We start from the raw sequence: 26,258 nt of genomic DNA on the forward strand, positions 1-26,258 counted from the left end.
TGACTTGCCTAGTTCAATAAAGGTTCATTAAAAATAGAAACGTATTCCCTGAATTTACTGTATAATTCTTTGGAATGGAAATGTCACCACCTCTTCCATCTGCTGATCAGCAGTTCTCTTAGCTACAGATTTTTAAACCAGATAATGTGATATAACCAAAGATTTTTGGTATCCATTATTGGGAGTTACAGGATAGGTACTGATTGGTGTAGACCATTCTTAGTGATGCCCTCTTTGTCCTCGGGGGAAACAGGAGTCTCAAAACATTTCTATGTTGTATGTCAGATTGAATTTTAAAAATGCTCAGTTATTAAAATAAAATGAAATTCTCCATAAAGTAATCCAACAATATGTGTGCCATCGTGTCTATTTAAAGTCTTCTCGCTAATTGATTGAGACAAGGCAGTTCTTACACAATATGAATTGTTGTGTATGGGAGATTGAGGAGAAATAGTACCTCAATCACTCTCATACACAACAATAAATGTACTGTCTAAGCACAACCCTGCACAACCAAAACCCCTTTCCTCATCTCAAAGTACTGTCTGTAAACCTCCACCAGCCCATTGAGTTTACCTGATCATTCTTGTCAATAGTAGCCCTTTGAATGGGAATTTTGTACTGTGTTTTGAGAATTACTGTTGTAATCTTGATTTTATACCTTTCACTGTCCCTTGATGGTTTCTGTCCCACAATCTTGTTGTGCTCCATATTTGCAAGGTGTGTCCGCTCCCTCATGCTTCTGTACCCAAAATGCCCCCGCTTTGGGGTATTTTTTAGCAAGGCACTTTGGAATGACTCCAGATACACTGAGTTTTACAAAAAGAAAAAGGTAACGAGAAAAGAGAGGTAGACTAAATTGATTACATGGTCTGGAAGGTACTCTGTGGTTCTCAGGTTACCTCTAACCACCTGTAACCCCATAACACAAACACTACCCAATTCATGTTTATACCATGCTTACAGTAAATTGAGCTATTTTAGCCATCAGCTTGTAAATATTTTGGCCAATTTACCTTCACTTTGTGCAGAGCTAGGGGTTGGAAGCGCATGTTGGTGGAATCAGATTATCTACCACCTACAACAAAATACACAACAATACACAATTGAATCACCCCACTAATTATATTGATCTCTATTAGACTGGCTATCTAAGCATACATAACATGGACATTTCAATATTGTTAGCTTGCTGTTAGCTAACTAGCGTCACTAAATTGGCAGCTAGCTGAGACTGGTTAGTTAGTTCTCAGCCAACCGTAGACGATTTATTTTTTATTTCACCTTTATTTAACCAGGTAGGCAAGTTGAGAACAAGTTCTCGTTTACAATTGCGACCTGGTCAAGATAAAGCAAAGCAGTTCGACACATACAACAACACAGAGTTACACATGGAGTAAAACAAACATATGGCCAATAATACAGTAGAAAAATAAGTCTATATACAATGTGAGCAAATGAGGTGAGATAAGGGAGGTAAAGGCAAAAAAAGGCCATTGTGGCAAGGTAAATACATTATAGCAAGTAAAACACTGGAATGGTAGATTTGCAGTGGAAGAATGTGCAAAGTAGAAATAGAAATAATGGGTTGCAAAGGAGCAAAATAAATAAATACAGTAGGGGAAGAGGTAGTTGTTTGGGCTAAATTATAGATGGGCTATGTACAGGTGCAGTAATCTGTGAGCTGCTCTGACAGCTGGTGCTTAAAGCTAGTGAGGGAGATAAGTGTTTCCAGTTTCAGAGATTTTTGTAGTTCGTTCCAGTCATTGGCAGCAGAGAACTGGAAGGAGAGGCGGCAAAAGGAGGAATTGGCTTTGGGGGTGACCAGAGAGATATACCTGCTGGAGCGCGTGCTACACCACTATACCTGGTGGGTGCTGCTATGGTGACCAGCGAGCTGAGATAAGGGGGGACTTTACCTAGCAGGGTCTCGTAGATGACCTGGAACCAGTGGGTTTGGCGACGGGTATGAAGCGAGGGCCAGCCAACGAGAGCGTACAGGTCGCAGTGGTGGGTAGTATAAGGTGCTTGGTGACAAAACGGATGGCACTGTGATAGACTACATCCAATTTATTGAGTAGGGTATTGGAGGCTATTTTGTAAATGACATTGCCGAAGTCGAGGATCGGTAGGATGGTCAGTTTTACGAGGGTGTGTTTGGCAGCATGAGTGAAGGATGCTTTGTTGCGAAATAGGAAGCCAATTGTAGATTTAACTTTGGATTGGAGTTGTTTAATGTGAGTCTGGAAGGAGAGTTTACAGTCTAACCAGACACCTAGATATTTGTAGTTGCCCACATATTCTAAATCAGAACTGTCCAGAGTAGTGATGCTGGACGAGGTGGATCAGAGACTCACCAGCATCAAGAGCGACATCATTGATGTATACAGAGAAGAGAGCCGGCCCAAGAATTGAACCCTGTGGCACCCCCATAGAGACTGCCAGAGGCCCGGACAACAGGCCCTCCGATTTGACACACTGAACTCTATCAGAGAAGTAGTTGGTGAACCAGGTGAGGCAATCATTTGAGAAACCAAGGCTATTGAGTCTGCCGATGAGGATGTGGTGATTGACAGAGTCGAAAGCTTTGGCCAGGTCAATGAATATGGCTGTACAGTATTGTTTCTTATCGATGGCGGTTATGATATCGTTTAGGACCTTGAGCGTGGCTGAGGTGCACCCATGACCAGTTTTGACACCAGATTGCATAGCAGAGAAGGTGCGGTGGGATTCGAAATGGTCGGTAATCTGTTTGTTGACTTGGCTTTCAAAGACCTTAGAAAAGCAGGGTAGGATAGATATAGGTCTGTAGCAGTTTGGGTCAAGAGTGTCCCCCCTTTGAAGAGGGGGATGACCACAGCTGCTTTCCAATCTTTGGGAATCTCAGATGACACGAAAGAGGTTGAACAGGCTAGTAATAGGGGTTGCAACAATTTCGGCAGATAATTTTAGAAAGAAAGGGTCCAGATTGTCTAGCTCTGTCTGATTTGTAGAGGTCCAGATTTTGCAGCTCTTCCAGAACATCAGCTGACTGGATTTGGGAGAAGGAGAAATGGGGAAGGCTTGGGCGAGTTGCTGTGGGGGGTGCAGTGCTGTTGACCGGGGTAGGGGTAGCCAGGTGGAAAGCATGACCAGCCGTAGAAAAATGCTTATTGAAATTCTCAATTATAGTGGATTTATCAGTGGTGACAGAGTTTCCTATCCTTAGTGCAGTGGGCAGCTGGGAGGAGGTGCTCTTATTCTCCATGGACTTTACAGTGTCCCAGAACTTTTTTGAGTTTGTGTTGCAGGAAGCAGATTTCTGCTTGAAAAAGCTAGCCTTGGCTTTTCTAACTGCCTGTGTATATTGGTTTCTAACTTCCCTGAAAAGTTGCATATCACGGGGGCTGTTCGATGCTAATGCAGAACGCCACAGGATGTTTTTGTGTTGGTTAAGGGCAGTCAGGTCTGGAGAGAACCAAGGGCTATATCTGTTCCTGGTTCTAAATTTCTTGAATGGGGCATGCTTATTTAAGATGGTGAGGAAGGCATTTTTTATTTTTTACCAGGCATCCTCTACTGATGGGATGAGGTCAATATTCTTCCAGGTTACGCGGGCCAGGTCGATTAGAAAGGCCTGCTCGCTGAAGTGTTTCAGGGAGCGTTTGACAGTGATGTGTGGAGGTCGTTTGACCGCTGACCCATTACGGATGCAGGCAATGAGGCAGTGATCGCTGAGATCTTGGTTGAAAACAGCAGATGTGTATTTAGAGGGCAAGTTGGTTAGGATGATATCAATGAGGGTGCCCGTGTTTACGGCTTTGGGGTGGTACCTGGTAAATTCATTGATAGTTTGTGTGAGATTGAGGGCATCAAGCTTAGATTGTAGGATGGCTGGGGTGTTAAGCATGTCCCAGTATAGGTCACCTAGCAGCACAAACTCTGAAGATAGATGGAGGGCAATCAGTTCACATACGGTGTCCAGAGCACAGCTGGGGGCAGAGGGTGATCTATAGCAGGCGGCAACGGTGAGAGACTTGTTTTTAGAGAGGTGGATTTTTAAAAGTAGAAGTTCAAATTGTTTCGGTACAGACCTGGATAGTAGGACAGAAATCTGTATGCTAACACCGCCCCCTTTGGCCGTTCTATCTTGTCTGAAAATGTTGTAGTTAGGGATGGAGATTTCAGAGTTTTTGGTGGCCTTCCTAAGCCAGGATTCAGACACGGCTAGGACATCTAGGTTGGCAGAGTGTGCTAAAGCAGTGAATAAAACAAACTTAGGGAGGAGGCTTCTAATGTTAACATGCATGGAACCAAGGCAATTACGTTTACAGCAGTCATCAAAAGAGAGCGCCTGGGGAATAGGAGTGGAGCGAGGCACTGCAGGGCCTGGAGTCACCTCTACATCACCAGAGGAACAGAGGAGGAGTAGGATAAGGGTACGGCTAAAAGCTATGAGAATTGGTCGTCTAGGACGTCCAGAACAGAGAGTAAAAGGAGCAGGTTTCTGGGGGCGATAAAATAGCTTCAAGGTACAATGTACAGACAAAGGTATGGTAGCACGTGAATACAGTGGAGGAAACCTAGGCATTGAGTGATGATGAGAGAGATATTGTCTCTAGAAACATCATTGAAACCAGATGATGTCATCGCATGTGTGGGTGGTGGAACTGAAAGGTTGGATAAGGTATAATGAACAGGGCTAGAGGCTCTACAGTGAAATAAGCCAATAAACACTAACCAGAACAGCAATGGACAAGGCATATTGACATTAAGGAGAGGCATGCTTAGCCGAGTGATCATAAGGGTCCAGTGAGTAGTGAGGTTGGTTGGGGTCACGGCGATTTAGACAGCTACCCGGGCCATGGGTAGCAAGCTGGCAGAAGATGGAGGTCTGTTTTTAGCCACCTCGTGCGTTTCCGTATAGACATTCACCATTGCTACCAACCCACAAACAGAGAGTGAGTTAGCTATATCGACAACTATATTTTAAGTAACAATGTTTTAGGGTGGAATAGATGGCTACAAAATTGAGATGCTCTTTATCTGGTAACATTAGCTAGCTTATGTTAGCTAATGTTAGCTAATGTCAGTCAAAGATAGAATGAACAAACAAACAAACATGCTTACTCTGCTGAAGGTAGTTACCAATCTAGCAATGACTACCATGGAATAGGTGAAATTGATTGAGAGTGTGTATACCAAAAGATAGCTATTTTATTTAGCTGATGGCTTTCAGAGTTCAATACAGGACTGTAACGTTAGGTAGCTAGCTAATTTACCCACCTAGGCTAGCAAGCTAGGTAAGTTTAGATTACCTCTATTTGAGAATCTTCAATTTTGTTGTGAAGAAAAAAACGTAAAAACCCCCCAAAAACTTTCACATCACTTCTCCGCTGTCGTCGAAATGGATTCCCCATCAGTTCAGCCTGAAAATCCCTCTGATAATCTTCGGGCATTGCATTATTCTTGATAGCTGCAAGCCACTGGCAGAATCGGGGTGAATCTCTGGTAGGTAGAATGGTGAAAGAGAACTCATTTTCGCACTTGTTTGTAATTATAACAGAACACACAAAAAAACTATTGTTAAAAAAAAAAAAGGCCTAGAGAAGTTGGACGTTCGAAGAAAGCAACGCCATTATTCAAGTCGGCGGTACCTAGCGGGTGGCATCAGCATTCGCAATGAATGCCGGAGTTTGGAAAAATGTGATGTTTATGATAAAAATATTGTGTTTCAAAAATATAAATGCAACATGTAAAGTGTAAAATGCACAAGAATCTTTTCACATTTTGTGAACACATTGTTTGACATCACTTATTGATCATTTCTCCTTTGCCAAGATTGTCCATCCACCTGACAGGTGTGGCATATCAACGTAACGTTAGGTAGCTAGCTAATTTACCCACCTAGGCTAGCAAGCTAGGTAAGTTTAGATTACCTCTATTTGAGAATCTTCAATTTTGTTGTGAAGACAAAAACGTAAAAACCCCCCAAAAACTTTCACATCACTTCTCCGCTGTCGTCGAAATGGATTCCCCATCAGTTCAGCCTGAAAATCCCTCTGATAATCTTCGGGCATTGCATTATTCTTGATAGCTGCAAGCCACTGGCAGAATCGGGGTGAATCTCTGGTAGGTAGAATGGTGAAAGAGAACTCATTTTCGCACTTGTTTGTAATTATAACAGAACACACAAAAAAACTATTGTTAAAAAAAAAAGGCCTAGAGAAGTTGGACGTTCGAAGAAAGCAACGCCATTATTCAAGTCGGCGGTACCTAGCGGGTGGCATCAGCATTCGCAATGAATGCCGGAGTTTGGAAAAATGTGATGTTTATGATAAAAATATTGTGTTTCAAAAATATAAATGCAACATGTAAAGTGTAAAATGCACAAGAATCTTTTCACATTTTGTGAACACATTGTTTGACATCACTTATTGATCATTTCTCCTTTGCCAAGATTGTCCATCCACCTGACAGGTGTGGCATATCAAGAAGCTGATTCAACAGCATGATCATTACACAGGTGCACCTTGTGGTGGGGACAATAAAAGACCACTAAAATGTACAGTTTTGTCACAATGCCACATATTTATTAAGTTTTGAGAGAGTGCGCAATTGGTATGCTGACTGCAGGAATGTCAACCAGAGTTGTTGCCAGAGAACTGAATGTTCATTTCTCTACCATAAGCCGCCTCCAACGTCATATTAGAGAATTTGGCAGTATGCCAACCGGCCTCACAACCGCAGACAAAGTGTATGGCGTCGTGTGGGCGAGTGGTTTGCTGATGTCATTGTTGTGAACAGATTGCCCCATGGCGGCGGTGGGGTTATGGTATAGACAGGCATAAGCTACGGACAATGAACACAATTGCATTTTAACAATGGCAATTTGAATGCATAGAGATACCGTGACAAGATCCTGAGGCCCATTGTCATGCCATTAATCTGCCGCCATCATCTCATGTTTCAGTATGATAATGCACTGCACCATGTCACAAGGATCTGTACACAATTCCTGGAAGCTGAAAATGTCCCAGTTCTTCTATGGACTGCATACTCACCAGACATGTCACCCAATGAGCAGGTTTGGGATGCTCTGGATCTACGTGTGCAACAGCGTGTTCAAAGTCCCTCTATTATCCAGCAACTTCGTACAGCCATCGAAGAGGATTGGGACAACATTCCACAGGCCACAATCAATAGCCTAAACAACTATGCGAAGGAGATGTGTGGCGCTGCATGAGGCAAATGGTGGTCACACCAGATAGTGACTGGTTTTTTGATCCGCGCCACTACCTATTTTTTTTTAAAGGTATCTGTGACCAACAGATAACTATCTGTATTCCCAGTCAGATGAAATCCTTAGATTTATAATAGACAGTTTTAGAAACATAGACTGTGGAATGTTGTACACTGTTTTACTGTACACCGTTTTAACCGGCTTTATCACAGTCGCAGCTGACAGTATTTTTCAATCCCAACATGTTTCTGGCAGCCTTCTTCTATTACACACAAGTGTTCGGAGCATGCTAATGATTTTAAATCAATTGATAACCTTACATGAACTGTAACTCAGTAAAATCTTTGAAATTGTTGCATATACATTGTTGTTCAGTATAGTAATGATTATGAAATTCCCCCTTTAACAACTAATGAGAATGTTTTAATTTCTCTCATTGACCTATCAAACCCTGGCCTGGTCTGTTTGGCAAAACTTCCTGTTGCAGATGCACCTCCCCCAACATTCGTCTACAGTAAGTTGTTTCAGCCTAACCACTCAAAACAGACCAATAACAGATATATATCGATATATACGATATATATCGTTCCAGGTATATATTATATATTTTTTAAATATAATTTCACTGGCCGAGAGCATCAAAACCGTGATATATCACGGCTAAATTGTGACTGACTGATCTACAAATAATAATAATGAGTCGTTATTTATGATGCAAGGTGATTTGTAGGTGATTTCCGTAGTTAATTGTCTATGTCTACAGGCAGAGCTGATTCGAGACAATCTCTTAAGTAGTTGTACGTGTTACTACTCCAACAAACCCTCTGTAAAGGGAGTTAGTTTTGCATGGCCCGGTGATCCGAGTACGCAGACTGTGTACTTCCATTGGTCCTTAAATGAAAACTTCAGCTTCCCGTGGCACCGTGCCATGCAAAACGAACTAACCAACTGTATTTGACATATGCCACGAGGAACCTGCCTCTTAGCTGACTCAGAGGCCAATCAGAGCTCTTCGTTTGCTCAACAGAAATACACCAGTAGCCAATCCCGTTGTACCCATAGAAAAACGTTGAAACAAAATGGCGCAGTCCATAATTCGAGCTATCAGACGAGCTGTCCCACAGTAAGTTAGAAATTCAACAATCAATGCTGTTGTGAACGAGGCTTTGTGTGACTGTAAATTACTACGAGCTTCAGTAAACCGAAACTGAGATAGTGTTGACTGGCATGTCGTAAAAATACAGCTGTCGTTTACTTACCAGCGTTAGCTAGTTATAGCTACTTTCAGTTAGCGGAGTTAGTCAACAAAAGTGACATTCACAAGTAGTTCAGTCACATTATACTTCCATTGTAATTACCATTCGAGTTGATTAATCACCTGCGTCTTGTTACCATGTTTCATGTCTGTTCCACACGTAGTAGCTACTGTAGTTTCAATTTGCACATGTATCCAGCATTGTCATTATTTATAATAATGTAAATAGATCACTTCACGCTATATCTTCAGACCTATTTGATTGTGAACTGGTTTGATACAGTAACTAGATTCATTTGGAGTCGCATGTGCTGTGTTATTAGGTTATTGACAACTTGACCAGGAGTGTTACTCACTCCATGGAGGGCCTAGTGTTTGCAGGTTTTTCATTTAAGTCCGCGACAATCGGGTGTGACCGTTACTAATTTGTGACCTTAATTCATCAAGTACAATTGAAGAGCGAAAACGCGCCGACACACGGTCCTCCGTGGAATGAGTTTGACAGGTGTGGTGTAGATTCGATAGGATTTGTTGTGTCAGAGAGGCATAACCATATTGCGTGCAAATATTTTCGTTTCTCAGAACATATCATTCTTAAACACATACTTCACCTGATACAATGCTTGGGTGATACGAGTTCTTAACATTGCATAAAACTATAATGGGTTGAAATGTAATGAATTGAAAGGACAACATAGGTTTCAAATGAGTTGCATATTTATTGTTTAGTAGGCCTATCCTACATAATTGCACTAATGCCTTCAGCCCAAGATGTACTCTTAAGGAGCCTACCGTTACTCCTTAAGGTTCAAGGACCTTATATTATTTTCAGAGGTAGACTGGCTCTGGCTGCCAAAATGGCCAAATTCTCCATCTAAACAGGATTTTGATTCTGAATTGTGATACGGTTTTAGATTTATAAAAATAATTTTTATTTAACTGTGCAAGTCAGTTTAAGAACAAATTCTTATTTACAATGACGGCCAAACCCGGATGACGCAGGGTCAATTGTGCGCCGCCCTATGGGACTCCCAGTCACAGCCGGTTGTGATACATCCTGGAATCGAACCAGGGTCTGTAGTGATGCCTCTAGATCGGAGATGCAGGGCTTTAGATCGGGAGCCCTAAGGAGACAGAGTTTCTCAACCCAAAGGTGCAACATCACAAGACTTCCAGGAAAGCCAGACTAAAACGTAAAGCGCTTTACTTTCATATCACATCGAAATAATTTCACAAATGCAGAATATGCACTTACTGTACACTATTTTAACCGACTTCATCACAGTTGCAGACGACAGTATTTTTCAGTGAAAACACGTTTCTGGCGGCCTTCTTCCATTACACACAGGTTTTCGGCGCATGCTAGATAGTGACCACCTATGCTAATTATCTGTCTTCAGTGGCTGTGTGTGAACACTAACCCTATAAAGGTGTATCAATTTAACCTTTTGTTTTTAGAAAATGATTTCTCACTGATATGAAAGAGAAGTTCCTTATGGTTCCAAAACCATACCACAAGTGGCGTTTTGCCTAATGTTCAGACCAAGCATATGGGCTCTTAACAAGACACTCTATAGAAGACTCCTTTGTCCAATGACTCTCATGTGTAATGGAACTGAGTCATAATCAAGGGCTGTAAGGGCCCTACACAATTGTTTTGTCTCGACCTGTCACATCTGCACTTAATTCCTTTGGTTGGACTTAATGGGGAACTTCAAACTGTTGAAACGTCAATTACAAAGGTGGCAGTGTGGTTTGTAGTTCTAGTAATCTGTCCGTATTGGTCATTGGGAAACATGGTGCGAGGTGGCTGTACTTCAAGGCAGATGAATTTCCAGAGGTGCGACAGTGCTAATCTGCAGCGTAAAGTGACTGTCACGCCAATCTACTGTTGGAGTGTGTGTGAGGTGTACAGTGATAGTGTTTTATGCCTGACGGGTTTTAAGGATATGTGCTTAGTGGCAGTCATTAGGGCCACCAGAGGAAAACAACTAGGCTAAAATCATTTGGGATTTTCATGCTGTTTGAAATGTGATTGTATTGTAAATTGTATTTTAAAGTTTGTTATAGACTCTTGGAAGATTCGTTCAAACGAGAACTAAAAGAGATGAAATCAAATCTAAAGGAAAAATATCCTGTTGCTTAGTCTGTATTAAAAAAAAAAATATATATATATATATATATATATTTATTTTAAAGTATTGTGTGTCCACAGATAATCAGCAATTGGGAAAAAATCCTATCTTAGACGTATTTTTATACGAGATAAAAACCCGAAACTTCATGAAAAACACATTCTCAGTGGATGCGAACTTGGTCCATGCAGACTGCCTGTGTTATAGCAGTGTAAAGATGCGGCCGGGAAAGGAAGTGGAATCCCACTGGGCACAGACGTTCAATGCCTAGTTATAATTTACATTTGGTTGAGTTGTAAACTAACATGAAGTAATCGTAAAGTCTACAAAATTCACCATGTCATTGGATTTAGGTTAAAATTTGGGTGGAAAAAATGAAACAATTCCCTCACGTTGATGACCTTTTGCAAATCCAATCAGTTTTCTATGTTAATTCAAAGTAATTTCAACATCATCACATTTCATTTTTTGGTTGAAATGACTTGGAAGCAATGTTTATTCAACCAGTAGGATGTGTGTTTTTGTTTTATGGAGAGACCTTGAGCTGTAGCCTTGGATTTGGCGCCAGGGCCGACTGCTCTTTGTCACAAACACCCTCATGTCAAAGATGCAACAGCATCCTGGAGGAAACATCGACTGCCGCTATGAAATCGACAAGTGATGAAAGTCACCTAGAGCTTGTCAATTAGGTAGCCGGGGCCTGGACCTTATAACTTAATAGGCAGTTTCCCCTTTCAGGGTCTGCCAGGCTTTTATAGCACAGGTTATTAAAAAAAACTAGTTTAATGTCCCCCTATAACAACATTTTAAATTAAGAACTACTGCATAAAGCCGTGTGGCTACTCGGCAATCATGGCAGACTGTTTTGTAAAGTGGCGTTTTGCCTAAATTCGGAGGTAGGTTTCCGATCAAAGCACCGCCACAACATGTTATATTTTACAGTGAAGGCTGCAACAGAAGAACTCCTTTGTTGGTGACTCTTTCTTCCGTCTGCGCGCGATTGGTTGGGGGAATGGCTGGCTCACTGAGAAAGTCTTGAATGCTCACGTTATTGGGATTAAGTAGGCCATGTTAACAGTATTTCACACCTTTATCTCCTCCCACTGTGCAAAAACTGGTTATATCAATGTGGTTTCCTTGTTATTTCAGCAATAAAAAAATTCCATGTTGAAACAACATAGAAAACTGATTGGATTTGAAAGTCATCAACGTAAGGGAATTGTCATTTTTTTCACCCAACTTTTAACCTAAATCCAATGACATGCTGAAATGTTTTGTTGATTTCACGTCGAATTCACATTAGTTGACAACTCAACCGAAAGTAAATCAAAATTAGACGTTGAAATCAAAGGAGGCTGGTGGGCGGAGCTATAGGGGTACAGGCTCATTTTAATGTCTGGAATGGAATCAATGGAATGGTACCAAAAACATGAACGTGTTTGTCTCAGTTCCATTTATTCTATTCCTATAGCTTCTCCCACCAGCCTCTGGTTGAAATGATGTCTGTGCCCAATGGGTTCTTTGTCTGCATGCGATTGAACAAGTCACAGGAAATATGCGCTGCATTCATTTATATGGACAGAATATTGTGTGTATATATATATATATATATATCTATATATATATATATAGCCTACAGAATTTGGGTGCTGGATCCTTGTATATAGTAATCCAAAGAATAGAAATAGGACAGCGCTCTGGGAAAATAAACTGTTACCCTCTTACTTTATGGAGACGACAGACTTTTTGAAGAAATTAGAGACTTGTTCAATGGACTCGAATGACTTGTGCACTATGGATGTCTCTAGCAATTTTTGTGAATATTCCTCATCAAGAGGGTTTAGATGCGATGAAACATTATTTGAATCAAAGAACAGAACTGGTTCCCCCCACTGACTTACTGCTGAGCTTGACTAATGAAATATTGACTAAGAATTATTTAAAGTTTGAAGACAGTTACACCTAATTATTCTAATTTGTTTACGGGGAAATTTGAGTTGGACTTTGTAAACTATAGTAATCCCTATTCTAAGTTTATCAAAGTGTTTATGAGATATATTGATTACATTTTTTATTTTATTTGTTATGCCATGATCAGAGGGAACTCTCCTAATAATTCCCATTTGGGTGGGAGGATGAAGGTCCGAGGTAGAATAACATGTAACACAAAATGTTGTATATCGCCTTAAGTGTTTTTGTAACTTTTATGATGTGGGTAAGACCAAACGTGAACTTAGGGTATGTGAGCATAAGAGCGTCATTTGCAACCATGATGAAAAATCACCTGTTGCCAGGCATTTCAATAGCCATAATCATGAACTAAGTTCCTTACGTAATATGGGCATTGAGTTGGTGAAGGCTCCATGTAGAGGAGGCGATAGGGATAAATTACTTCTCCAAAGAAAGACATAATGGATAGACTGCTTGGGCACTCTTACCCCAGCAGGCCTTAATGAGGAATGTTATTTTTATCGTTTTTTTTGTAGTAGGTTATAAATAGGCCAAACTTTTAGGTAACAACGCCATGTATTGTGTGTTGATATGTCTTTATTTGATTGTCATGTTTCCCCCACAGCTCCCTCTGCTGGGATCTCTTGATTGGGCCAATACTGACTGTGAATGTATAATTATGCCCATCTGTGTGGTGTTGTCGTTGTGACATTGACTGCCAAGGGCTCATCCCCGACTTGTTTATGTGGCAATAAAATAAGTCAATTTACCATAGTGCTGTCCTTTTTCTGTTCGATGGTTAAAGGCCAACATTTGGTCGTTTTAAATTTGTAAAAGTATTTGTAACAGCTGTAGAAATTGAAACATAATAATTTATTTTAGTGTGCGCTGAACGGCTGACTGGGGATCTCGTTTAATCCCGCCTATAGGTCTACTACAGTTTCTTCGGAAAGTATTCAGACCCCTTGACTTTTCCACATTTTGTGGAAAAGTCATTACAGCTTTATTCTAAAATGGATTAAATGAATAAATGTCCAAGGGCAATCTACACACAATACCCCATAAAGACAAAGCAAAAAACAGGTTTTTAGAAATGTGAAAACAGAAATACCTTATTTAGGTAAGTATTCAGACCCTTTGCTCTGAGACTGAAAATTGAGCTCAGGCGTATCCTGTTTCCATTGATCATCCTTGAGATGTTTCTACAACTTGTTTGGAGTCCTCCTGTGTTAAATTAAATTGATTGGACATGATTTGGAAAGGCACACACCTGTCTATATAAGAGCAAAAACCAAGCCATGAGGTCAAAGGAGTTGTCCATAGAGCATGAGAGAGGATTGTGTCAAGGCACAGATCTGGGGAAGGGTACCAAAAAATGTCTGCCGCATTGAAGGTCCCCAAGAACACAGTGGCCTCCATCATTCTTAAATGGAAGAATTTTGGAACCACCAAGACTCTTCCTAGAGCTGGCCGCCTGGCCAAACTGAGCAATCAGGGTAGGGCCTTGGTCAGGGAGGTGACCAAGAAGCCGATGGTCACTCTGACAGAGCTCCAGTTCCTCTGTGGAGATGGGAGAAACTTCCAGAAGGACAACCATCTCTGCAGCACTCCACCAATCAGGCCTTTATGGTAGAGTGGCCAGACGGAAGCCACTCCTCAGTAAAAGGCACATGACACCCCCTTGGAGTTTACCAAAAGGCACCTAAAGACTCTGCGAAACAAGATTCACTGGTCCGATGAAACCCAGAGTGAACTCTTTGGCCTGAATTCCAAGTGTCACGTCTGGAGGAAACCTGGCACCATCCTTACAGTGAAGCATGTTGGTGGGAGCATCATTCTGTGGGGAAGTTTTTCAGTGGTAGAGCACTCAGGAACTCAAATTGGGAAGAAGGTTCACCTTCCAAAAGGACAATGACCCAAAGCACACAACCAAGACAATGAAGGAGTGGCTTCGGGACAAGATTCTGAATGTCCTTGAGTGTCCCAGACTTGAACCCGATCGAACATCTCTGGAGAGACCTGGAAATAGGTGTACAGCAACGCACCTCATACAACCTGACTGAGCTTGAGAGGATCTGCAGAGAGGAATAAGAGAAACTCCTCAAATACAGGTGTGCCATGCTTGTAGCGTCATACCCAAGAAGACCCGTGGCTGTAATCGCTGCCAAAGGTTCTTCAACAAAGTACTGAGTAAAGGGTCTGAACGTGATATTTCCGGTTTTTATTTGTAATAAATTAGCAAAAAAACATGTTTTTGCTTTGTCATTATGGGGTATTGTGTGTAGATAAGGGGATTTTTTTTTTTTAATCAATTTTAGTTCAGTTTAGACCCTATTCTATGGATTTGACATGACTGGGAATACAGGTATGCATCAGTTGGTCACAGACTAGAGGTCGACCGACTGATTTTTCAACGCCGATACCGATTATTGGATGACCAAAAAAAGCCGATACCGATTAATCGGACAATTTAATATTTTTTTTATTGTTGTAATAATACAATTACAACAATACTGAATGAACACTTATTTTAACTTAATATAATACATCAATAAAATCAATTTAGCCTAAAAAAATAATTAAACATGTTCAATTTGGTTTAAATAATGCAAAAACAAAGTGTTGGAGAAGAAAGTAAAAGTGAAATATGTGCCATGTAAGAAAGCTAACGTTTAAGTTCCTTGCTCAGAACATGATGAAAGCTGGTGGTTCCTTTTAACATGAGTCTTCAATATTCCCAGGTCAGAAGTTTTAGGTTGTAGTTATTATAGGAATTATAGGACTATTTCTCTCTATACGATTTGTATTTCATATACTTTTGACTATTGGATATTCTTATAGGCACTTTAGTATTGCCAGTGTAACAGTATAGCTTCCGTCCCTCTCCTCGCTCCTACCTGGGCTCGAACCAGGAACACATCGACAACAGCCACCCTCGAAGCAGCGTTACCCATGCAGAGTAAGGGGAACAACTACTCCAAGTCTCAGAGCGAGTGACGTTTGAAAAGCTATTAGCGCGCACCCCGCTAACTAGCTAGCCATTTCACATCGGTTACACCAGCCTAATCTCGGGAGTTGATAGGCTTGAAGTCATAAACAGCACAATGCTTGAAGCACAGTGACGAGCTGCTGGCAAAACGCACGAAAGTGCTGTTTGAATGAATGCTTACGAGCCTGCTGGTGCGTACCATCGCTCAGTCAGACTGCTCTATCAAATCATAGACTTATTTATAACATAATAACACACAGAAATACGAGCCTTAGGTCATTAATATGGTCGAATCCGGAAACTATCATCTCGAAAACAAAAAGTTTATTATTTCAATGAAATACGGAACCGTTACGTATTTTATCTAACGGGTGGCATCCATAAGTCTAAATATTCCTGTAACAGTGCACAACCTTCAATGTTATGTCATAATTACGTACAATTCTGGCAAATTAGTTCGCAATGAGCCAGGCGGCCCAAACTGTTGCATATACTCTGACTCTGCGTGCAATGAACGCAAGAGAAGTGACACAATTTCACATGGTTAATATTGCCTGCTAACCTGGATTTCTTTTAGCTAAATATGCAGGTTTAAAAATATATACTTCTATGTATTGATTTTAAGAAAGGCATTGATGTTTATGGTTAGGTACAGTCGTGCAACGATTGTGCTTTTTTCGTAAATGAGCTTTTGTTAAATCATCCCGTTTGGCGAAGTTGGCTGTTTTTGTTAGGAAGAAATGGTCTTCACACAGTTTGTAATGAGCTAGGCGGCCCACTGCTGCATATACCCTGACTCTGTTGCAAGAGAAGTGACACCATTTTTCCTGGTTAAAATCAATTCATGTTAGCAGGCAATATTAACTAAATATGCATGTTTAAAAATATATACTTGTGCATTGATTTTAAGAAAGGCATGTTTATGTTTATGGTTAGGTACACATTGGAGCAACGACAGTCCTTTTTCGCGAATGCCACCGCATCGATTATATGCAACGCAGGACACGCTAGATAAACTAGTAATATCATCAACCATGTGTAGTTAACTAGTGATTATAATTGATTGATTGTATTTTATAAGATAAGTTTAATGCTAGCTAGCAACTTACCATGGCTTCTTACTGCATTCGCGTAACAGGCAGGCTCCTCGTGTAGTGCAATGTAATCAGGTGGTTCGAGCGTTGGACTAGTTAACCGTAATGTTGCAAGATTGAATCCCTGAGCTGTCGTTCTGCCCCTGAACAAGGCAGTTAACCCACCGCTCCTAAGCCGTCATTGAAAATAAGAATGTGTTCTTAACTGACTAAATAAAGGTGTAAAAAATGCTTTTTTTAAAAATCGGCCAAAACGGTGTCCAAAAATACAGATTTCCGATTTTTATAACTTGAAATCGGCCCTAATTAATCGGCCATTCCGATTAATCGGTCGACCTCCATCACAGACACCTTAAAAAAAGTAGGGGTGTCGATCAGAAAACCAGTCAGTATCTGGTGTTACCATTTGCCTCATGCAGTGCAAAACAAATCCTTCCCATAGAGTTGATCATGCTGTTTATTGTGGCCTGAGGAATGTTGTCCCACTCCTCTTCAGTGACTGCGAAGTTGCTGGATATTGGCTGGAACTGGAACACGCTGTCGTACACATTGATCCAGAGCATAACATGCCTGGTGATTATGCAGGCCATGGAAGAACTGGGACATTTTCAGCTTCCAGAAATTGTGTACAGATCCTTGCGACATGGGGACGTGCATTATCATGCTGAAACACTTGCCTAAGGCTGTGGAATACTGAACATAACGCGCCAAAAAAAATTAGATTTTTTGATATAAAAATAATCTTTATCAAACAAAAGGAACATTTATTGTGTAACTGGGAGTCTCGTGAGTGCAAACATCTGAAGATCATCAAAGGTAAGCGATTCATTTTATTGCTTTTCTGGCTTTCGTGACCAATCTACACTGCTGCTAGGTGTTCTTAATGTTTTGCTAAGTGATCGATAAACTCACAAACGCTTGGATTGCTTTCGCTGTAAAGCATATTTTCAAAATCTGACACGACAGGTGGATTAACAACAAGCTAAGCTGTGTTTTGCTATATTGCACTTGTTATTTCATGAATATAAATATTTTTTGCAATTTTTTTATTTATTTGGCGCTCTGCAATTTAGCGGTTGTTGATGAAAATGATACCGCTAAAGGGATCCGTGCGTCAAGAAGTTTTAAGCCATTGGTCAACTTCAAAACATACAGAATGCTGCAGCACGGGTACTGACCAAGACCAGACGGAGACCACACACTACACCGGTTTTAAAGTCTTTGCACTGGCTGCCTGCGAGTTTTTAGAAATAATTTTAAGATTCTTCTATTGGTTTTCAAATCATTCCACAATTGTGCACCACTATACATACAGTGCATTCAGAGAGTATTTAGACCGCTTGACTTTTTCCCACATTTCTTTCAATCTAAACATCATAATGACAAAGCAAAAACAGGTTTTTAGATGTTTTCGCAAATGTATTACAAATCAATAACTGATATCACATTTGCATAAGTATTCAGAACCTACTTTGTTGAAGCACCTTTTGGCAGGGATTACAGCCTCGACACTTCTTGGGTATGATGTTACAAGCTTGGCACGCCTGTATTTGGGGAGTTTTTCCAATTCTTCTCTGCAGATCCTCTTAAGCTCCGTCAGGTTGGATGGGGAGCGTCGCTGCACAGCTATTTTCAGGTCTCCCCAGAGATGTTCGATCGGGTTCAAGTCCGGGCTCTGGCTGGGCCACTCAAGGACATTCCGAAACTTGTCCCGAAGTCACTCCTGCGTTGTCTTGGCTGTGTGCTTAGGGTCGTTGTACTGTTGGAAGGTGAACCTTCACCCCAGTCTGAGGTACTGAGCGCTCTGGAGCAGGTTTTCATCAAGGATCTCTCTGTACTTTGATCCGTTCATCTTTCCCTCGATCCTGACTAGTCTGTCCAAGTTCCTGCCGCTGAAAAACATCCCCACAGCATGATGCTGCCACCAGCATGCTTCACAGTAGGGATGGTATTGGCCAGGTGATGAGCGGTGCCAGGCTTCCTCCCAACGTGACGCTTGGCATTCAGGCCAAAGAGTTTAATCTTGGTTTCATCGGACCAGAGAATTTTGTTTCTCATGATCTGGGAGTCCTTTAGGTGCCTTTTGGCAAACTCCAAGCAGGCTGTCATGTGCCTTTTACTGAGTAGTGGCTTCCGTCTGGTCACTCTACCATAAAGGACTGATTGTTGGAGCTCTTACCCTTCCCAAGATCTGTTCCTCGACACAATCGTGTCTCGGAGCTCTATGGACAATTCCTTTGACCTCATGTTTTTTTCTCTGACATGCACTGTCAACTGTGGGACCTTTAAATAGACCGGTATGTGCCTTTTTACGAAACATGTCCAATCAATTTCATTTACCACAGGTGGACTCTAATCAAGTTGTAAAAACATCTCAAGGATTATCAATGGAAACAGAATGCACCTGAGTTCAATTTCGAGTCTCATAGCAAAGGGTCGGAATACTTATGAAAATAAGGTATTTCTGTTTTTATTTTTTTGATTTGTCATTCAGGGTATTGTGTGAAGATTGATGAGGAAAAACATGTATTTAATCCATTTTAGAATAAGGCTGTAACGTAACAAAATATGGATACTGAATACTTAACGAATGCACTGTACTAGTATGGACATTTTCTGAACTAAATATCCCATATTACATGGAGAATATGTCTTCTTACATTTCTTTGTAACTATACAAAGGTGAAAGTGTCTTTCACAATGTTTTACTTCATTGTGAATAGGGGGCGCTGTTTTCACTTTGGGAAAAAATTGTGCCCAATTTAAACGGCCTCGTACTCTATTCTAGATCGTACAATATGCATATTATTATTACTATTGGATAGAAAACACTCAAGTTTCTAAAACCGTTTGAATTATATCTGTGAGTAAAACAGAACTCATTTGGCAGCAAACTTCCAGACAGGAAGTGAAAAATCTGAAAACGATGCTCTGTTCCAGGGCCTGCCTATTCAATTGCCTAATATTTATGGATTTGCATGCACTGCATACGCCTTCCACTAGATGTCAACAGGCAGTGGAAGGTGGAATGGGGTGTCTAGCTTGATCTGAGGTCGAACAAGAGCTCTTGGAATGACGTGACCAGAATTTCCTTTCTCTACCTGGACATCAACATTGGCTTCTGAAAAGCGTTCGGTATACACGGTGGATATCTCCGGCTCTGATTTTATTTGATAGATGTGATAACATCATAAAGTAGTTTTTTTCAACCGAGTTGTATCAGTTTATTCAACGTTTATTGCGACTTTTGGAATTTTCCTTTCTTTGCGTCAGGAGAAGATGGGCATGTTCGCGCCACATGGCTAGCTAAGGTTGCTAATTCGACAGGAGAAAAGGACATTCTAAAACCAAACAACGATTTAGTCTGGACCTAGGACTCCTTGTACAAGATTCTGATGGCAGCTCAGCAAAAGTAAGAACAATTTATGATGTTATTTCGTATTTCTGTGGAAAATGTTGAGTCCTATTTTCCGCCCTTTTTGCGGGCGCTGTCTCGCTATAACGTAAGCTGTTTGTTATGGTAAAGTTATTTTTAAAAATCTAACACGGCTGTTGCATTAAGAACTAGTGTATCTTTCATTTGCTGTCCAACATGTATTTTTTAGTAAAGTTTATGATGAGTTCTTTGGTCAGATTAGGTGAGTGTCCAAACTAGCTCCGGACAATTTGGTGAATCGATGCTACATATTCACAATGTATAACCACGGTTTACAGCTCAAAATATGCACATTTCCGAACAAAACATAAGTGTATTGTATAACCTGATGTTATAAGACTCTCATCTGATGAAGTTGGTCAAAGTTAGTGATCAATTTTATATCTTTTGCTGGTTTTTGCGATCGCTACCTTTTGCTGCTGATAAATGCATTTGTGTGTTTTGCTATTGTGGTAAGCTAATATAATGCTATATTGTGTTTTCGCTGTAAAACACTTAAAAAATCTGAAATATTGGCTGGATTCACAAGATGTTTATCTTTCATTTGCTGTACACCATGTATTTTTCATAAATGTTTTATGATGAGTATTTAGGTATTTCACGTTGCTCTCTGTAATTATTCTGGCTGCTTTGGTGATATTTTTGATGGTAGCTGCAATGTAAAACTATGATTTATACCTCAAATATGCACATTTTCGAACAAAACATAGATTTATTGTATAACATGTTATAAGACTGTCATCTGATGAAGTTGTTTCTTGGTTAGTGACTAATTATATCTCTATTTGGTCGGTTTTGTGATAGCTACCTATGCGGTAGAAAAATTGTGAAAATATGCGGTTGAGTCTTTTGCTATTGTGGTTAGCTAATAGAAATACATATTGTGTTTTCGCTGTAAAACATTTTAAAAATCGGAAATGATGGCTGGATTCACAAGATGTTTATCTTTCATTTGCTGTATTGAACTTGTGATTTCATGAAAATTATATTATATGATATCCCTGTCGCATTAGGCTAGGCTATGCTAGTCAGCTTTTTTGATGAGGAGGATCCCGGATCCGGGAGAGAGAAGCGGTAGAGGTTTTAAGTAAGTCATCCCATTCATGTGGTGGCTGGCTGCATAGGGCCAGCCTCTGGATCCCATAGGTAAACAAATGAGCGCTGATTGACACCTGATTTTCTCATTGATTGGTGCTGGTAGCCAGCCAGGCAGAGGTAAACTGTGGCCATAATCCAATCAGGCAAGAAAACACTAACAACTTGAGTCCCTCTGGAACCATGATTTGGAATAGCCGTTGTCAGGTTCTTTAGGGCACGCCTCAACAAAACGTTTACAAACAGTTTGCAACGGATAAGGAAAACAAGTGTTCCTTATTGGACAAGCTCCCTGTTTGAGACATTTCTTCTGTTTCGTGCCTACTGAACCCGACCCAGTGTTGGAAAGCTGGAGGCCAAGAAAAACTTAAGTCACATGCTCGGCACTATTTCTGACTGTATCCTAATGTTTTTAACCCTATTTCATCTGTTTAGCCTACTGCTTTAATGCCCGCCCGGGGCCTGGTGAGACCAAAGAACCATTTTTAAAAGCCGATCGCCCTCGTTTTTCCCCCTTGTAAAATACATTAGACGTTGAAGCTTAACTCAAGCGGGAGATCATTTATTTTGTGTTCGGATTTAACAGTAGTGCCCCGAAAACATGGAGTGAAACGGCAACATCTGTGTGTGTGTGTGTGCACGTGCTCAGAAATACTTTTCTTCCTCTTACTTCTTTTCAAGCCAGTACATCAATAAATTGCTCTATAACCTTTTGTTGACCCAACTTAAGCTGTCCTTTGAAATGTGTTACAGCGCATTAAGTTAACATATGTTGCAGTGGATAACAAGGCTCTCGTAGAACAGGGCTTGGGTGACAAGCGGAGTGCCTTGGATGTGATGGCAAGAGGGGGACCGAGCAGAGAGAGAGGCCTGCACTTGTCCCAAGGCACACACTGTGGAGGATCCCACAGAGCTGATGCCTCTGTAGCTGATGGATCTGTTACCCTGAGTCCCCACAGACACAAAAAAACAACCAGCTCCCCAAAATAAGTGCCTGGGCTCTGGGAACAAGGGCCTTTGATCCACGGCAACATTCTTGGCCGACGAGCAGGGGCTTCCTTGCGTCTTCAGAGCCCAAGCATATGGGATTGCATCTGTACAAACAGGGCCGCAGTGGAATGTGGAACAATGCAACAAAATAATCTTGTTCTGGACAAGAACGTTGGGGGGTGGGGAGGGGCCTAACAGGGCCGTTTGTGTGGTTTAGAGATTGAGCGTGGTAGTAGGATGGAATGATCAATGTTTGCAAATAAGCACAGTGTTTTTAATCATAACAAGAAAGTTGGAGATTTGTGTGTTTGGCTTAAAATTACATGTGGTGAGCCAGTGGAAGTGGCGTGATGAAATTGGTGTGATGAAATCTCCTGTAAAACAATAAACCTTTTTGGATTAGCCAAGAGTATAGGCCTATAGCAGGGTTTTTAACATGGAGCATGTTTGCTATCTTAGCTAAAACTGCATTGTGTGAACTTTTTGCTAAATGTACCTTTTGAGTCCATTGTTTGGTTGGAGAATAGCCTTTGCCCTAGGCCTGTTTTTCCTCTTATGTCAGTCACTGAGAGTCACTCAATTAGCCGATGTTAGCTAACATTTTTTGTTTGGTAAATTTGTAGTAATCATGGTCAAATAATTAGTCACTCTCATTCAGATATCATATTCAAAACTGCAAACATTTCTCTGCCCCATGGCAAAATGAGTAGAATTTACGGCAGTGCTATTTGGACCAAATATTAAATAGCTAATTTTTGCGATTGCGGTTATGAATTGCGATTTTCAAACACTTGGGTGAAAACCTGGCATATCAATCAGGCATGGTTAAAACAAGTGTCAGGTAGAGAACATCTCTTTTTAAAATGATAATATGAATACATACTGTGCTAACTGAATTAAATACCAAATGAAACAACTATTTTCCAACATTGATAATATATAGGATTATTACACACCTACATATAAACAAACATACATTTTTAACATGATCATCAAAATATAGTGTGCTATGAGCGCAGCGCTTATTCATTCCTTAATGAATAAGATTATAAGTTCCTATTTCACCATTATGAGTTCTTAAATAGCATAAGTTATTTATTCAGGCAGCCATAGACTACAGATGGAATAGGATGTTTATGATTGTGTAATTATGTATAAGTAGGCTCAATTATTATTATAAGTCAAAGTGCCTTAACATGTAAAACGTAGCCTAGCGATTCTAAGGTGCAGCCTGTGTCCAAAACATTGAAGTCTGGTCCAGTTATTTATCGCAACATGTTTGTACCTTCATTTTGTTGTACAGTGTTGGTATGGCGACTTGGGAGAACCTATGTACGAGACATAATCTTGTATCTCCTGTCCAGCTTGTTTATCATCTTCTTCAAGCAGTCTTTTCTGACTCTGTAAATAGCAATCGTGTCTTTGGCTCAGTGATTTCTATGTGTCTACAGGAAGCTTTTATTGTAGGGTGTTACACTTGAAAACGCATTGGCAATCAATGCCTGTTTAACGTATTTCACTTTTACTTTCTTCTCCAACACTTTGTTTTTGCATTATTTAAACCAAATTGAACATGTTTCATTATTTATTTGAGGCTAAATTGATTTTATTGATGTATTATATTAAGTTAAAATTAATGTTCATTCAGTATTGTAGTAATTGTATTATTACAAATACATTTTTCTTTTTTAATCGTCCGATTAATCGGTATCGGCTTTTTTTGGTCCTCCAATAATCGGTATCGGCTTTTTTTGGTCCTCCAATAATCGGTATCGGCGTTGAAATCATAATCGGTCGACCTCTGCTCATGACTGCCGGTGTGGCGGTAATACGGTCACCGTAACAGCCACAGTGTTGGTTAAATTTGTGATTTTAAGGAATGGAGCTAAATTAATTTGGAGTTGCAGTTTCTTTTGGGAGTGAGTGCGGATCGTTTTTTAGGGGAGCGGTTGGAAAAGACAGAGCGATGAGCGGGATTTTGACTCTGCTCACATACTCCAGCTTGTTGTGGCTGAGGGGCTTTGCTGCTCTCAGGCGCTTTAAGAAAAAATATCATGCAATCATCATAAAGCAGTGCAGACTGGCCACCTGGTAAATGCCAGATGGGCTGGTCTGTTTTTAGCCCAGTGGGCCTGTCTAACTTATATATATTTTTTGCATAAAAATTTAATTATCTGGCTAATAATTGTGGCCTCAAGGGAAAAAAATGGGCCAGTGTTGGGGCTTTGAGGAAAAATGGACCGGTGTGTTAGTAATGCCAGGACCGTTTTTTGTCCCAGTCCCCACCTCTGTTGTAAAATAATGGATGGTTGTTCTTCAAATGATTGAACACATTTGTCGTGTTGTCTCTTGTTGTCGCCACAACTCTGAAGCACTTTTTGCACAACGCTTGCATTTGGTTGACATCGGTTTGCCTGTAGCTGAAATATTACCATACCACTTAAGATGTGCCCTTTTGCGCCAAATCGACATTCTCATCATCACTAGCAGCGCTCATGTCTCTGACACAGTGTGAGGTAAAGCCACAGAGTTTCTGAACCTCTTTTGGTAAAGCCCTTTCTCTACTCACCAGCATCTGACTGCGTGCTCTTGGGATTGGCCAGTATGTGCATGCCATGCAGAGTGAGAGGGCCAGCTTGTGATTGGTCAGCATCCTCTGTGCATGTGCTAGACTGCGTTCCTTCACTCTCTACATCTCTTTGGAGGAGGTACGTAGTCTAGTTTTTGTCGTATTTATTGGATCCCCATTAGCTGCTGTCAAGGCATTAGCTACTCTTCTTGGGGTCCAGGAAAATATTGGCAGTTAAAATGGCAGTTAGATACAATTAAAAACATTACATTTCACAAACGATTTCACAACACATTGTCTGCCCTCAGGCCACTACTCTACTACCACATGTCTTCAACACAAAATCCATGTGTGCATAGTGTGTCTTGTATTAACAGAGTGTTAAAGAAAGGAGAAAATTGCAGCCTCTTCCGATATGGATATTGCATATGTCAATATTGCAATTTCAATCTGAATTTGATTAATCGTGCAGCCCTAGTTGAATTACATAGAAAATATATATATTCTCTACGTCCCATAGCAACGTGTGGGTATGGCTAGGGCTGGCTCTGACTGTTTATGGATGTGGGTAAACAGACCCACGAGCCACTGCGGTCCCTCATGATGAATTACATTTTTTGTGACTCCTACCCCAATCAGTTGCCCAGCCCTGCTCTAGGCTATTTGTTTCGTTCAGACATTGAAACCTTTTACTGAATGAAATGTACTGTATGCCTCTATGCTCTACCTCTATGAGTCCTCATTGTAAAATGTTCCCTGAAGTTGTTTGCTTAACGGCTGAATTGTAATGTTCTGTTTTATAGTCATCCCATTTATTTTGAAATGTACATCTTCTGAGAAGCCCACCCAGTCTCCTTTTGAGGGGGCGGAAGGAGGGGTTAATGTAAGGCCTATTTAGTAGACCTGCATTGGAACATGCAATGTAGGCATGATTAGCATTCTCGAGGCCTAATAGGCCCCTGATGGAGAGCATTGGGTCTGTACAGTACATACACCACTTAGTATTAATTGGGTAGCAGGCATATTTGCGTGTGGGCTGGGATATTACTTCCAGGTTTAGTCTGAGTCTCTGTCTGGATTTGCCCTTAGGCACAGATCTAGAATCAGTTTATTGGTACCTCCCCTAATTGTAACTATTAGGGGGAGAAATCCCACAAACTGACCTTAGATCAGTGACTATAGGGAACGTCATCACCTAACTCACTGACTCCGTTTGCACGGTGTTCCTCCGGTCTTCTCACGGCACCTGGGTTGGATTCGTCACAACAGTGATGGTTACATGACTGTTGCGAGGAAGATGATGGTGGTGTAATTTGGGCCTGCGTTTCCTGTCTGATGTAGCCAACTACAACACCTAATGAGTCACAATGTTGGGGTTTACAGCACACACTGTTTGTTGACTGGCCTTCGTGGGGGTTTTACCGAAGAGTGTGTGTGCACACCTGAATGAGTCAGTGGGCAGATGAGCTGAGGGATTGTGTATGTTTGTCTTTCAATATCTGTGTGTTAGTGCTGTTTTGTGT

At 40.8% G+C, this 26,258-nt stretch overlaps 1 protein-coding gene across 2 annotated transcripts in view; it reads left to right on the top strand.

Moving 5' to 3' along the window:
• Window positions 1–8,225: 8,225 nt before the first annotated feature.
• Window positions 8,226–26,258, top strand: part of clybl (citrate lyase beta like) — a 175,037-nt gene continuing 157,004 nt past the window's right edge. For both annotated transcript variants that reach the window (XM_071356129.1, XM_071356128.1), the window contains exon 1: window positions 8,226–8,345. In XM_071356129.1, coding sequence (XP_071212230.1) covers window positions 8,302–8,345 — 44 coding nt within the window. In that variant the 5' untranslated portion in view covers window positions 8,226–8,301. The remainder of the gene's footprint in view (window positions 8,346–26,258) is intronic.

This window comes from Salvelinus alpinus, chromosome 20 (genome assembly GCF_045679555.1).
Source record: "Salvelinus alpinus chromosome 20, SLU_Salpinus.1, whole genome shotgun sequence".
Classification (NCBI taxonomy): Eukaryota; Metazoa; Chordata; class Actinopteri; order Salmoniformes; family Salmonidae; genus Salvelinus; species Salvelinus alpinus.